This window comes from Pseudophryne corroboree, chromosome 2 (genome assembly GCF_028390025.1).
Source record: "Pseudophryne corroboree isolate aPseCor3 chromosome 2, aPseCor3.hap2, whole genome shotgun sequence".
NCBI classification, from domain to species: domain Eukaryota; kingdom Metazoa; phylum Chordata; class Amphibia; order Anura; family Myobatrachidae; genus Pseudophryne; species Pseudophryne corroboree.
The window spans coordinates 849,118,736-849,134,802 of NC_086445.1; the positions used below are offsets into that span (position 1 = coordinate 849,118,736).

The 16,067-nt window shown below is 47.9% G+C and overlaps 1 protein-coding gene across 3 annotated transcripts in view; it reads right to left on the minus strand.

The window, feature by feature from the left end:
• Nucleotides 1–16,067, minus strand: part of PIR (pirin) — a 174,139-nt gene that overhangs the window by 84,788 nt on the left and 73,284 nt on the right. For all 3 annotated transcript variants that reach the window (XM_063955798.1, XM_063955796.1, XM_063955797.1), the window contains exons 4-5: nucleotides 9,385–9,468; nucleotides 6,546–6,752 (exon numbers count right to left, since the gene is read on the minus strand). In XM_063955798.1, coding sequence (XP_063811868.1) covers nucleotides 6,546–6,752; nucleotides 9,385–9,468 — 291 coding nt within the window. The remainder of the gene's footprint in view (nucleotides 1–6,545; nucleotides 6,753–9,384; nucleotides 9,469–16,067) is intronic.

Here is a 16,067-nt window from a genome sequence, read left to right on the forward strand (position 1 = left end):
CCACCACCTTTAGCAGGAACTGCTGTCTAGTCCTGAGCTCCGCTCTGTCCTCGTAAAAGATCAAATAGGGACTTTTACACGATAAGGCCCTTAATTCTGAGACACGTCTAGCATAAGCCTGGGCCAGTAAAATCACAGTTTTCCACGTGAGGTACTTGTCTTCTACCGTCACCAGAGGTTCAAACCAGGAGGACTTTAGAAAGCGGAACACCACATCCAAATCCCAAGGTGCCGTAGGCGGCATAAACTGAGGTTGTATGTGAAGCACCCCGTGCAAGAAGGTCTGAACGTCTGGCAGGAGAGCCAACTTCTTCTGGAAGAAGACGGAAAGTGCTGAAATCTGCATCTTAATGGATCCAAGACGTAAGCCTTTATCCACTCCAGCCTGCAGGAAACGTAGGAATCTCCCCAACTGGAATTCCGCAGATGGATATGTGCGTTCCTCGCACCAAGAGACATATTTCCGCCAGATATGATGATAGTGTTTTGACATAACAGGTTTTCTGGCTTGCACCATGGTGGCAATGACCTTTTTGGAAAGCCCTCTGTGAGCCAAGATGTTCTGCTCAACTTCCATGCCATCAAACGAAACCGCCGTAAGTCCGGGTAGATGAACGGTCCTTGCTAAAGAAGATCTCTTCTTAGCGGCAGAGGCCAAGGGTCCTCTACGGACATGTCCAGAAGAGCCACATACCACGCTCTTTGGGGCCAATCCGGGGCAATCAAGATTGCCTGCACTCCTTGATGCCTGATCCTCTTGAGTACCCTGGGGATCAATGGAATTGGAGGAAATACGTAGACCAGCTGGTAAGGCTAAGGCATTGTTAGTGCATCCACTGCACTCGCCTGAGGGTCTCTGGTTCGCAAGTAATAGCAACGAAGCTTCTTGATGAGGCGAGAGGCCATAATGTCGATCTGTGGGCAGTTCCAACTGTCAATGATCTGTTGAAACACCTGAGGGTGTAGTCCCCACTCCCTTGGGTGGAGATCGTGGCGACTGAGGAACTCCGCTTCCCAGTTGTCCACCCCCGGAATGAAGATTGCGGACAGTGCTCTTGCATTTCTTTCCGCCCAGAACAGTATTCTTGACACTTCTCGCATGCAGGCTCTGCTTTTTGTCCCTCCTTGTCGATTGATGGACGCCACAGCCGTGGCGTTGTCCGACTGAACCTGGATCGCCCGATCCCGGATTAGAGGGGAGGCCTGAATCAGAGCATTGCAGATGGCCCGAAGTTCCAGGATGTTGATCGGAAAGAGGGCTTCTTGGGCAGACCACCTGCCCTGGAACTGCGTTCTCTGGGTGACATGTTGGAAGACTGTAGCCATTACAGGAGTGAAATCATGGCCTGGGGTGACAGCTGAATCATCTGGTGCATCTAAAGATGGGAAGCGGACCACTTGTTCAGGATATCCAATTGGAACGGTCTGGCATGAAACCTTCCGAACTGTATCGCTTCATACGAGGCCGCCATCTTTCCCAACAATTTTATGCAAAGATAAATGGATACTCGAGCAGGTTGGAGCACCATGCGAACCATTTCTTGAAGTGTTCTCACCTTTTCCTCCAGGAGCATAGCCAGAAACAGGAGCCGCCGAGACAGTTCCAGGTGGGACTTCTGCAAACTGAGAATCCACCCGTGGTGAAACAGAAGTTGGACAGTACAATCTATATGGAGCAATAGAAGCTCCCTGGAACTCGCTTTTATCAGATCGTCCAGGTATGGAATTACATTGACCCTCTGGACCCTGAGCTGAAACATCATTTCCGCCATCACCTTCGTGAACACCCTCGGAGCTGTAGACAGGCCGAAGGGTAACGCCTGAAACTGGTAGTGATCATTCAATAGGCCTGATAAGGAGGCCAAATTGGGATATGGAGATAAGCGTCCTTGATATCCAAGAACACTGGGAATTCCCGTTGTTCCAGGCCTGCGATCACTGCTCTCAAAGATTCCATCTTGAATTTGAAAACCTTCAGGTAATGATTCAAGGACTTCAGATTCAGAATGAGTCACACTGACCAGTCTGGTTTTAGTAATGCGAATAGACTGGAGTAGTAACCCTGTCCTCATTGTTGTAGGGGTACTGGAACAATGACCTGGGACTGGACCAGCTTGTTTACAGCCAGTAGTAGTGTACCACGTATATTTTCTAAAGCTAGTAAGCCTGATTTGAAAAATCGTTGGGGAGGAGCACCGTCGAACTCCAGCTTGTAACCCTGTAAGACAAGGTCCCTTACCCAAGCATCTTGGCAGAAACCATTCCAGATGTGGCTGTAGTGACGTAACCGAGATCCCACCATGAGATCCCCTCTGGGTGGGTGGGCACCGTCACGCTGAAGTCTTTGCGGAAGCAGAACTGGTGCTCTGGTCCTGAGATCCGGCAATGGCTGGTTTCTTAGGTTTACCTCTGGAGCCTCTAGCTGCGTTGGAGGCCCCCCTGGCCCTAGATCGAAATCTGGAGGACCGAAAGGACTGAGTAGACAGTCCCGGGTAGATACGCCTAAGCAGACGGAGCCCACCGAAGGGAGAAACTTGGATTTCCCAGCAGCAGCTTTGGAAATCCATGTGTCCAATTCACCTCCAAAAAGCCATTCACCTGTGAAGGGAAGAGATTCCACATTATGTTTGGAGTCCGTATCAGCAATCCACTGACGCAACCATATGGCTCTGCGCATAGACACAGCCATAGCCGTGGTCCTAGCATTAATATTGCCAATCTCTTTAAGGGAGTCACAGAGGACTCTAGCCGTGTCCTGAATGTGTTTTAGGAAAGTTATCATAGTGACTAAGGTGATATCACCCGAAAAAACTTCCTGAATTTGAGTAGCCTAGGAATGAATTGCATGTGCCATCCAGCAACCTGCAATGACCGGTCTTTGAGCTACACCTGCAGCAGTGTAGATAGGAAAATTTAGACCACTCTGAAATCTATCTGCCGGGTCCTTTACCGTAAAGGAGCCCGGAGCAGGGAGTACCGCCTTTTTAGAAAGGCAAGAGACGGAGACGTCTACTGCTGGAGACCCTTCCCAAAATTTCCTGCCTTCAGGGGCAAAGGGGAATGTCTGCAAAAACCATTTGGACACCTGATATTTCGTATCTGGATTCTTCCAGGCTATTTTAAATAAATCATCCAATTCCTGGAGTCAGGAAATGTGACTGTCAGTTTGTCTTGTGGGAGGAAAAATGACTGCTGATTATTAGCATCCTCCAGGGGGAGCTTTAACGCATCCCGAATAGCCAATATGAGGGGTTCAATACCCTGTGTAGGGGTGGAATCCCCGCTTATGGGGTCCACATCATCCTGTATATCATTATCAGTATCTGATAGAAGTGCAGGTAAAGCACGTTTTTGTGCACCTGTAGTACCGCATAGTCTGCACCCCCTTCTCCATATACTATGCTGCATCCCCAGGTTACCTGCCATCCCGGGACACGGAAACAAGAAGCAGCAGTAAACAGAAAACGGATGCAGGGACCCACAAGACTGTCTTGAAGCGCACAGAGCAGAGGCACCAGGTACACCTGTGGTCACTTAACAGCGGGGTAAGAAGGTGAATCAGTCCAGCAGGAAGGGGTGAAACCCTGTGAGGGGTGAGCAGTGCGGTGACTGGGAGGAGGAGAGGTCGGTACTGGGGCTGCAGATGATGCAGGTGAGGAGGAGGCAGATAACCGGCTCAGCTGCTTTATATATACTGCGCACTGGCAGAGGGGTGCGGTCCTGTGCTCACCCCTCCCACACAGGCCATGCCCAGACCCCTCTGGCCGGCTGGTGTCCTTTACCCCCAGACTGAAAGGGAGCTTTGTGGGGACTGGTGAGCTTACACGTGCCAGTATTACTATTATTACATTTTATTTATGGGGCGCCACAAGTGTTTTGCAGTGCCGGACATACGTCAGACATTAGAACAATACAGGGAACACAGAGCTAAACATTACAGTAACAGGAAAACTAAAACAGAGCACAGGTAACAATTAGCACCACAATTCTCAGTACACACTACGGCCGAGATGAAAGGAAGTAAAGGAGTATTTGTCATACTACAGGGGGCAGGCAACCACTAGAAGAGATAAACAGTAATGAGTGAGAGGACATGCAGGTATACACATTCGCTATGTAGGAGTGAGCTGCAATTGAAGTATTAGAGAAGGGAGTTGTGAGAACAGGAGAGAAGAGGGCTCTGCTCCAAGGAGCTCACAATCTGGGGAGTGGTGGGAGACAGACAGCCACGGTCCCTTTTGCAATACGGGGACCGTGGCTGCCAGCTCATCGCCTCGGATCAACGGCATCTTGGATAATCACAGCACCGCCAGATGTCCTGTAGAAGCGGTGAGCGGTTACTAGTCTGACACGCTACAGCAAGGAGAGAGCATCGGACTTAGCCGCTGGAGCTAGCGGCACCCGAGCACCTGTCAGTGCTATATGTACACCGAGGAAGTGGTAAGCGTCATCACCCCGATATGAGGCTACACTAAATAGAACGGAACTGGTGCGGTGTCGACTTGGGGTCAATCAATAGAGGTCTAATTTATAACCAACAGTGCACTTATTTTGTATTCATCTGACTTTAACCTGAACAAATCTATTTCAAATATGAGACTGTTATATGGATAATATCCAGACTTTCAGCATTTAAACATCAGCTGTCAACTCTTAGGACATATCAATTCATATATCATCATTATATCAGTCTATCAGTGCACTAAATTGTGTGGAATATATGGAGTTGTAGTGTGGATTTTTATTGGTTTTATTAGTATTAAATAGGTATATGTATACCATATTATGTGATCACTGTGTATATTAAAATTGTGAAACTTCAGTGGAGTCTGCCTGCGCTCTCTTGTCCAGATTTTGTTTTAACAATATACACACACACACACACACACACACACACACACACACACAAGCAGGAATTCCAGAAACCAGGCAACTCCTGTGTGACGAGCAACCCCCCTGCTTTCTATAATCCGGCCCTGTTTTGATGGGCTTTTAACTAACATAGAAACATAGAATTTGACGGCAGATAAGAACCACTTGGCCCATCTAGTCTGCCCCTTTTTTTTTTTATCCTTTAGGCAATCTAAACCCTGTTTGAACCTTAATTCTTTGTAAGGATATTTATATGCCTATCCTAAGCATGTTTAAATTGCTCTACAGTCTTGGCCTCTACCACCTCTGATGGGAGGCTATTCCACTTATCCACTACCCTTTCTGTGAAGTAATTTTTTCTTACATTTCCCCTGAACCCCCCCCCCCCCCTCCAGTCTCAGTGTATGTCCTCGAGTTCTAATACTTCTCTTCCTTTGAAGAATGTTTCCCTCCTGAACTTTGTTAAGACCCTTGATATATTTGAAAGTTTCTATCATGTCCCCCCTTTCCCTTCTCTCCTCCAAACTATACATGTTAAGATCTTTTAGCCTTTCCGGGTATGTTTTGTGATGTAGGCCATGCACCATTTTAGTTGCCCTTCTTTGTACACTCTCTAATGTATTTATATCCTTCTGGAGATATGGTCTCCAGAACTGGGCACAGTATTCCAGATGGGGCCGTACCAATGACCTATACAGTGGCATTATCACTTCTTTTTTCCTGCTACTGATTTCTCTCCCTATGCAACCAAGCATCTGACTTGCCTTTCTCATTGCTTTGTTGCATTGCTTTCCTGCCTTCAAGTCACTTGAAATAGTGACTCCTAAATCCATTTCCTCATCAGTAGTTTCCATTATAGTACCCTTGATACTATATTTAGCCTTTGGGTTTTTGAGACCCAAGTGCATGATTTAGCATTTTTTTGCATTAAACTGTAGTTGCCACGTTCTTGACCATTTCTCAAGCCAACCTAGGTCATCAATCATTTGTTTTACCCCTCCCGGTGTGTCTACCCTGTTGCATATCTTTGTATCATCTGCATACTTTCCCTTCAATACCATTTGCAATGTCACCAACAAAGATATTAAAGAGAACTGGACCAAGTACAGATCCCTGGGGTACTCTACTGGTAACATTTCCCTCCATAGATTGCACTCCATTTACTACAACTGTCTGTTTCCTATCCTGCAACCAGGTTCTTATCCATTTAACGGTTTTATAATCCACCCCCACGCTTAAAGTTTATTTAGCGGTCTGTAATGTGGGACAGTGTCAAATGCCTTACTAAAGTCTAGATATGCTACATCTACACTAGTAGTAGTAGTAGTAATAATAATAATAATAATAATTATAACAACAACAACAAATCGGGTGTGGTGTGACTGACCATCTGTCGGGATCCTGACCGCCGAAATGTCGGCAGCGGGGCGAGCGCAAAAGAGCCCCTTGTGGGCTCGCTGCGCTCGTCACGCTGCGGGCACGGTGGCACGGTACGCTATTTATTCTTCCTCCAGGGGTGTCGTGGACACCCCAAAAGGGAGAATAGTTGCTGGCATTTCAGCGGTCGGGATCCCGGCGCCGGTATGATGAGCACCGGGATCCCGACAGCCGGCCAGTCGAGTGCCACCCTAATAATTATCTTATAAAAGTATTTGAACACAATAGAGACTGACCTTGACCCCCATTGACTCTCCAGAAATAACGGTAACGGTTACACCATCTTTTGATGGCTTAGGAATTTCATCACTTTTCAGTTCTTGGTATTCAGGTGGAACCATCTTTTCTGATCCTCTCAGATTAACCCACAGTTGTAATCCATGTGCTGGCTCATCTGTACACGGCATCTCTGCATGTACAATGCCACGTCCAGCTGTCATCCACTAAAAACACATAACATAAAAGTCAATAAACCGACACAAAAATGGCAATAATCTTCTGTAAACTTTTCAAAGACTAAAATAAATGGTTGATTTCTTTGAAAGCTGTGCCTTTTCCAATAACACCACCATTTTGCTATACATCTGGTTTTACAATACACTATACTGAAGTTTCTGGAATTTCAGAGTGGAAATCCACTGTTTAAGCTTCTTGACAGAAAAATATATTGCTCCTGAATTGTGTCTTTGGCCTTGACATCACAACTTGAGCTCACCACCTGTTAGGCATGTTTGAGAATTGCTTTGTTTGTGTGCAAGATGTTGATTGACAATTTAATGTTTACATTGCAATTTTTTTTTTTAAATCAAATATATCAAAACAGAAACATACTAAAAGCAGTAAAGGTGCATAGACACTTCACGAGAAAGTAAACAACGTCGCTCATCTTCACCCTTTGTTGTCGGTTACTTTCTTGGCAAGTGTGTATGCCAGCAACGAGGAGCGACGCGTGGCCCCGCAGGTCATTAATGACACTCACTGTCGGCCGTGCATGCAGTTAAATTTGGACTGTCGTCCAAGAGCTGCCTGCACAGTCCAGACGCGGCGTGATGTCACGGAGCGATATAGTCATCATATCGCAGCTGGGGGAAACACTAGGCGACATCACTCATAGACCACATTGCCTAATGTGTACCCACCTTTACAGTACAATAAAGTGATCTGTCATTGATTCAAGTAATGTAAATAAGCATACAGTACTGTACATATAAGCACCAATGAAAAGATATACAAAAAAAATCCCATGGAAAAGGGTAAACTAGCATTAGGAAACTAGAAAGCACTGATCAAACCTTGGGTCCCCTTACACAAGCAGCAACCTCCTCGGCAGGCAGAAGAACAAACCTAGAGGTACCAGGGCACCAATATCTTATGAAACTTGTGAGGTGCCTTGCAGCTAGTGTACAGAAATCTCTCTTGAGGCACAGTGGTAGTAACACTTTTCACTTATTCTCCTCAGGGGCTGACCTTGCCACCCAAGACCTGCAGATAATAACTTTAGCCAGAGTCACTGAACTAAATACAAATTTGTATTTAACTTTAAAGACATTTTCCTCTAAAGGAAGGGCAAACAGATGGTTCTTTGGAGGCAAGGCAGGTATGGTATGACAGATACAGCCCCAGAGCTGACCCCACAAATGAGCCTGCACTGAACAGTCCCACAGTAGGTGCCAAAAAGATCACCCCACAACCTCATACTTTGCAAAGCAAACTATCTGGCTTGCAGTACACCCTGTGGAGATTACATTGCATTTAAGAATGCACACCTATATATAATTATGCTAGGGTCTTTTATCATGGAAAGATATAGATCACTTCATAGGATGTCACGTGGCTTCCCTTTGCCATGCTGATCATACAAGATATGACAACTACAGATGAAGCCACGCTAGTCGTGCCTAGGCACGCCTTGGACTCAGCGTCTCCGTCTCCGACTGGGCGCGTGAGCCAGTGTCGGAAACACGCCCCATTCACTAGAATAGGAGAGCCTCTCCATCCGAGTGCGTGCCCAGACAGAGACGCTCAAATGGGAGAGCTTCTCTGTGCACTCCCGGCATGACTAGGCGGACGAATCACCTAGTCACGGCAGGAGTGCTCGTTTCACGATCGCGGCCATGTCTTTAGTTGGGTTTAGCTGCTTTACGCGGCTAAACCCGTCTCTTATGGGCGCGATCAGCGCGAAAACGGGGGTCATTAGAATATCGCCCCGCGATCTCCCGTCACTTTAGACGGGAGATCGGGGGCAACAGAAGATTTGAATCCCGCCCAATGTGTCCATGATAGGGAGAATTAGCGCCGATGATGGCGCTACCTGTACCATATTCTACATTTCAGTCTATCTAATCCAGTTCTCAATGGTGACTTTCTCAGCAGATTTTGGATCTCCATGTTTGAAACCGCAGTAAAACCAGAATAAAAAGATCAATTTTAATTGGGTCTTAATCGATAGGTGTATTTGACTGACCTATAAATTATACTGTATGTACTTATATATGTATTATTTATGGATACTTGTATAGCACCAGCATTTTCCGTTGCACTTTGTAAATGGGAACAAAATCGTAACAAGACCAGATAATAACAGACAGAGAGGTAAGAGGGCCCTGCTTGCAAGTTTCCAATCTATAGGGAAATAGGAAACGATATACACAAGTGCTATATCCTTAGTACAGCCAGATTGCAGGGGCTCACGGTATTATCCAGTCACACAGGAATGCTGGCAAAGGGTAAGGAGGATGTGAAAGTGAAGAAAGAGAATATACGTAAAAGGTGTACGTGTACTGCATAGAGGGAATGTAATTGGGTAGGACAGCTTATGGAAGTTATGTGGGTTGTTATAGAATTTTAGAAGCTTGTCTAATGAAGTAAGTTTTCAGGCAACTCTTGAAGTTTTGGAGATGAAAGGAAAAAGTCTTGTTGTGCGTGGCATGGCATTCCACAGAGTGGGTGCTTTATGGCATTTTGTGCTACAAAGACTCTACCTTAGCACCAGAAACCATTCACTTTGTTAGCCAACAAAACACAGATTAATATGCATGATTACAGTAATAATCCAGTGTAATAAATCTAAATTACCTGCAAATCTCCAGGGTCCAATCTGCCAACATGTCCACAAAAGTCTTCATGCGCCATAGAACCTCCATCCAGCAAATAGCTTACCTAGAAAATAAATAGGTCTGTTTATAGTGTCTGCTGAATTACATGTGTAGAAATCAAAGATTTTATTAATCATGTTCCTCTCTACTTTAGCGGTGTGCACAAACAGTGCCTCTATAGCAGTCAGGTCTCAATGTGTAATCTCTTGTGCTCCACGCACCCTTCTCTCTCACCGATCTACTGTCAGCTGTTCGAAAAAGTGATAAAGCACCATTCTACTATGTGATGCAGTGAAAAGGGATCTGGGGAAGGGGTCACTCTATAGTGAAAACTAATGCCATACCATGAAAGGAGATTTATCATACCAACAAAAAGTGCTCACAAGTACCATTTGCATAATAAAATATTGTGCCTAATTTCACTCATAACTAAAATTAGGTGGAACTTCGTCATGCACAAAAAAAAAAAAATAGAAAAAAATGATACCAGTCCAGTAGGTTATAAAACCATATTATGTTAAAAAAAACATCATGGCAATACAGTGGAAGCTGTCAAACATACAACGCATACAAGAAGACCTAAGAAACTATCTAAAGGGCCCTACACACTAGAAGACATGACCTATGTGGAAGATGAACAATTTCCCTTGAACTTCCCAGAGCCCTGACAAGCAAAATGGAGTGTACACACTAAGCAATTTTTCAAACAATTTGAAAAGATGAAAAGATATCTTTGGAATTGGCACTTTTTTTTTTTACATACTTTAATATTGGGGAGGCATTTCTGGGTGTGTGGGCAGGGCTGTAGAAGGGGGAACCAATGCAGTTTTTTATCACCCACTGCCCCACCAGAATTTGTGATTTTCTGGCCATTTGTCAGAGAATATGAATGATAACTCACAAACTTTTCTTTCACTCATGGTTAGTGGTTGGGTGAAGCCATTTATTGTCAAACAACTGTGTTTACTCTTTAAATCATAATGACAACAGAAACTACCCGAATGATCCTGATCAAAAAAGTTTACATACCCTGGAGATTTTGGCCTGATAACATGCACACAAGTTGACACAAACGGGTTTGAATGGCTACTAAAGGTAACCATCCTCACCTGTGATCTGTTTGCTTGTAATCAGTGTGTGTGTATAAAAGGTCAGTGAGTTTTGGGACTCCTGAAAGACCCTTGCATCTTTCATCCAGTGCTGCACTGACGTGTCTGGATTCTGAGTCATGGGGAAAGCAAAAGAATTGTCAAAGGATCTGCGGGAAAAGGTAATTGAACTGTACAAAACAGGAAAGGGATATAAAAAGATATCCAAGCCGGGTGTGGCCTGGCTGGTGAGCTGAGAGGAGGTGATACGTGTGAGCTCCTGCAGCCCCACTAATATACATCAGTATCCCAGAGCTTTTACAGAACCCCACAGATACACAGTCAAAGACACCTGCTTCCTTTGTCACCTGGGACGAGGGGTTTCGGTCGCGGAGCCGGGGAGCCCTTTTAAGGGTTCCCGCAGGTTGTGGCCTTCCCCTCCATCAGAAGCCGGGGGCTGGAGTTCGGTTCCCCCCCCCCACCCTCTGTGCGGACCTGCTGGCGGCGAGACACGGAGACCGCGCTTACCACGGGAGGACTGCAGGCAGAAAAGAGACGATATCCCCCGATCTGGAGCTCACCGGGTCCTCCACGAAAGACGTCGGAACTGAGAGCGGCTGACGAGCGGCGGGTGAGTCACACGCTGGCGCTTCCCAGCGCCTCATCAAAGACCTCTCTCTCCCGGCTGCCCCGTCCCGCACAATCACACACACAAGAACAGCTCCGGCGGCCGGTCAGCTGACCTCGGACCGGGACCTCAGTCGCTCCACCGGCCCGACGGGTCCCGCGATTGCCGCGTCCAAACCCTCCGGCCTCTTTCACCCCTGACAGCTGACGCAGACATGGTGCTCCCCCGTGGGGGCCTCCCCGCGGGCCCTGCTCACCTCCCCGGCTGGGGAATAAATTAATCACTGACCCGCTAGACGGGACGACGGGACACACGGCGGCCATCTTGGCGTGGGCCCCGCTCGGCTCTGGATCCCCTGTGAAATCTTGTGTGGAGAGTTCCACACAGTAGCTGCTCTCCACAGCCCTCTAAAACCCCCTCCTGGGTCCCGGAGCATACGCGCACAGCATAGCCCTGCACTACAGCAAAGGGTAGAGTTCACAGCCCTGTGACTGGGAGATTGCTTACTCCCTCATCTACCCCTCCCCAGATTTGATGTGCCACGCTTGATCTGTGCCCTCACAGATCTGGACCAGCTGGTCCAAGCACACCTCAAAGGCACTGTTCCCCCGACTGGCTACACGGCCTTGTGCAGCTAGCTGACGGGGCACCTCAACGTACAGTTGCTGGGGAATCACACTACTCAGCACATGCTCTCCCCCCCCTAATTAGCCACCACTAAGTGACGCAGCTCCCCCCAAGTATATGCAAGCAGGGATCTGGTAAATAACCGTGGACCTGTGAACACCGGTGCCACCCAGAGCACCCTCAAGGCGCCTCCTCTAACGCCCATACACCCAGCGGCTGCGTTCCATTAGGCGACCCTATCGGTAGCCGCAGAAGATCCTAAACCGGTTGGGGGTTTAAAGGTGTACCTTCCCACTTCAGCGCACCCGACCGGGCTCTCCGGGCCATCCCTCTGTGAACCGCCTACCATGTGATCTCTTCATGAAATGCACCCGATCCCGTGTGTGATTCTAATGCTATAGGAGCTCCCCCATACCTACCCAGGTGTTGACTACCAATCTCCCCCACCTCTCACCACCGCGATGCCTAAAGGGGGGAAAAAGACGAATGCCCATAACCTGGTGGGCTACTTCAAGAATTCTACCCCATCCTCCACTCGGAAAACCTCCTCACCTCCTCCCACTTCAGACCGGGACTCAGACGATGACTCTTCCTCTACACCCGCTACAAAAGCAGACGTCGCCCTTCTCCTGTCCGAAATGCGCAACATTAAAAAATCAATTCGCGCGGAGGTGCAAGAGGCTATATCGGGTTTGAAAACTGATGTGGACGGCCTGGGCTCCAGAGTTGATGCCATCGAAAGAAAACAAGAGGAGCTCATAGCCTTCCAACAAGAATCAGAACAGGAGATGACTCAAATGCGCACCGACGTAATGCTGTTGGCCGAAAAACAAGAAGATTTGGACAACAGGGGTCGTCGGAACAATCTTCGAATCCGTAACGTGCCCGAGACGGTGGAACAAACCCAACTTATGGATTACCTGCTCCGCCTCTTCCGCACACTTGCCCCCTCCGTCCCGGACGACATGCTACTCCTAGATAGGGCTCACAGAGCTCTGCGCCCTAGATCTCAAGATGCTAAAACACCGAGAGATGTGATCCTACGTTTTCACTACTTTGCTGTTAAAGACCAAGTTTTTGCCAAAGCCCGGAGGTCCCAGATCACCTCTTTCGAGGGCTCCGATCTTTCGATCTTCCAGGACCTGTCACCGATTACGCTGAATAGAAGACGAGAACTAAAGGACATAACCAAAGCCCTGAGAGACAACAACATCAGATATAGATGGGGCTTTCCCTTTGCCCTCCAGGTCAGGGCGGACGGCAAATTTCTCTCTGCCAGATCTCCTGATGAGGCCCTACAACTGCTCCGTCAACTGAACATCTCCGGCCCCCCGGCCGCCTCTCAGCGACCTCTCCCAGTCAACACCTCCCCTCCCCTCACGGCCCCTTCTCCAGATTGGAACACAGTTGGAGCGGCACCAAGCGCCTCTCCGGATACATGAGCCGACATAGGTTGATGGCCTCGTAGGGATTGGACGCCCACACGGACTCTCAGTGAACCTAAGGGGGTCCTCTATATAACTAATGTTTACTGTTTAATGCCATGTTGCATGTTGGGTGGGCGGGCCTTCTCGGGCCCCTGGGACAGGGGCCCCTCGCGGTTGGCCGCGGGGGCTCCTGCCCCGGGTGGCGCGACTGGACCGCGGCCTCTTTTTGTTTCTCCCTTTTTTTTTTTTTTTTTTCTTTTTTTTTTTTTTTTCTTTCTTATATTAGTCCTAGTGTTACTATTGCGACCCTATGATCGCCATACCAGGTTTACCCTTGGTTCCTCTATGTCTGCCTTCCTCCCTCCCCCCCCCCCCTCCTTTCCCTGTTAGCTCCTTTTGCCTACTACACGCAATATATACACTTAAATTGATTCTGATCACACACGGGACCCGGCCTCCTCTCCGATCGGCTGGGTTCATTCACCCCCCATTCGGCCTCCGAGGTCGACGTCGGACGAACTGGACCTGCAGGTCTATTTCTTCCTTGGGTCCGACTAGTGAGAATGGATTTTTTCTGTCTACTAGATACTGATACCTATGTCTGCCTGTTCTACCTCTGTTCTCCTACTCTCTCTCCTCTTCTTTCTCTGGTCTCCTTCCCTGTCCCTTCCCCTCTCACTCCTGGGGTCCCGCTGGTGCGCTCCCACATGAATAGAGCTCCGCTTTCATACCATGGTACTTAGAATAGTCACTTTGAACACGAAAGGTCTGAACAGCCCACGTAAACGTTCTCTCTTATTCCAGACCCTTAAGCAACTTAGAGGTGACATCGTATTTTTACAGGAGACCCACTTCTCGGGTAAGTTGCATCCAGAACTTAGATCAAAATCCTTCCCACACACTTTCCATGCTTGCGACCCCATACGCAAGAAAAAGGGGGTTTCTATACTATTTGCTAGCCACCTAGATTTCACCCCCTCTGAAACATGGAAGGACCCTGAAGGTAGATACCTGATGCTAGTAGGGTTATTAAACGGATCCCCCTACACTTTCCTGAATATATACGCTCCAAACCAGCTCCAGGCCCCTTTCTTCCACTCCCTAAATAGCCTGTTAGCCCTGCATAGACGCGGAAACGTGGTTTTAGGAGGAGACTTTAATGTGACTCTGGATAGTGCCCTGGACAGATCTAAACCTCTACCCAGATCTCTGCGTTCCTCACACTCGCGCAATGCAGCTGCTTTAAATCTCCTGCTATCACGACACCTTCTCTTCGACTCGTGGAGAGTGAAAGAGGCGAATGCTAAGGATTACACATACTACTCCCCTATATATGATGTTTACACAAGACTGGATATGATATTTCTAAGCTCGGAACCTGCTCAATGTATCCTTGACACCTCCATCCACCCCAGCACGTGGTCAGACCACGGTCCGGTTACTGTGGACGTCTCGGGTCCACGCCCTCCCGATCGCCACCCTGTGTGGAGGATGAATGACAGACTCCTTCTCAATCCCCAAACGAAAACTCACATAGCTGCGGAACTCTCCCACTACTTTGAGACAAACACATCCCCGTCTGTCTCGCCTATGTTATTATGGGACGCCCATAAGGCAGTAATCCGAGGTTGCTTGATCAGCGCCTCCTCCTATAATAAGAAGACCAGATCCAAACGCATCCGGGAGCTCTCGGACTTAGTCGCCTCCCTCTCACGGAAACACAAAACAACTGGCTCCGAAGCAGATCTCTCATCCTTGTCCACGGCCAGGGGGGAGCTGACCATGCTCCTGACGGCAAAAGTAGAATCCAGCCTGAAATGGCTCAATCAGTCCTTTTATGAAAAAGGGGATAAAGCTGATCGCCTGCTAGCCACTAGGCTTCGGGCTAAACTTGCAAGAAATAACGTTTTATCTATCCAGTATTCCCCTGGCAAGAAAACAGTTGATCCCAAACGTATTACTGAAACTTTTTCGCGCTTTTACGAAAAGTTGTACAATGCCCATAGGTCCACTCAATCGAACCCGGACTTTGTTGGGGCCATCCGTACCTTCCTATCCCATTGCCACCTTCCTTGCCTGAGCCCATCGGTTGCTGCAGAACTAAACTCAAAGATATCCGACGAAGAAATTGCCGCCGTGGTCAAAGCCCTAAAACTCACCAAGGCGCCTGGCCCAGACGGCTTTACCGCCGCCTATTACAAGGCTTTTCTCCCCCAGCTTATGCCCCATCTTTCATCCCTCTTCAACGCTGTCTTACAGGGAGCTTCTTTCTCCAAATCGGCCCTGGAGGCTAAGATAATAGTTATTCCCAAAGACGGTAAAGACGCATCCAATTGCGCTAACTATAGACCCATTTCGCTACTTAACTCGGATGTTAAGATATACGCAAAAATTCTAGCCCTCCGATTGAATAGCGTATTACCCCACCTTATCCATAATGACCAGGTGGGATTTATCCCCGGCCGCCAAGCACGAGACAACACGAGGCGTGTTGTTAGTCTTGCTCACCACATCAACCTTACACGTACTCCTGCTCTTCTGCTTTCTCTGGACGCGGAGAAAGCGTTTGACAGGATAGGTTGGCCCTTTTTGTTTGAAACTCTTGCTCACTTTGGCTTCCAGGGAGAATTCCTCACGGGGATCCAGGCCTTGTACTCGAATCCTTCCGCCAGAGTATCTGTAAATGGGGTGCAGTCGGACCCTATGGGACATATCCAACGGTACTAGACAGGGATGCCCACTCTCACCTCTGATTTTTGCCTTAATAATTAAGCCATTAGCAGCTCGCATACGAGCCTCGCCCGACATTGGTGGGTTGGAGGTGGGGGGCTTTGACTACAAGATCTCTCTGTTCGCAGATGATGTCCTCCTATCGCTTTCCTCACCGCACACC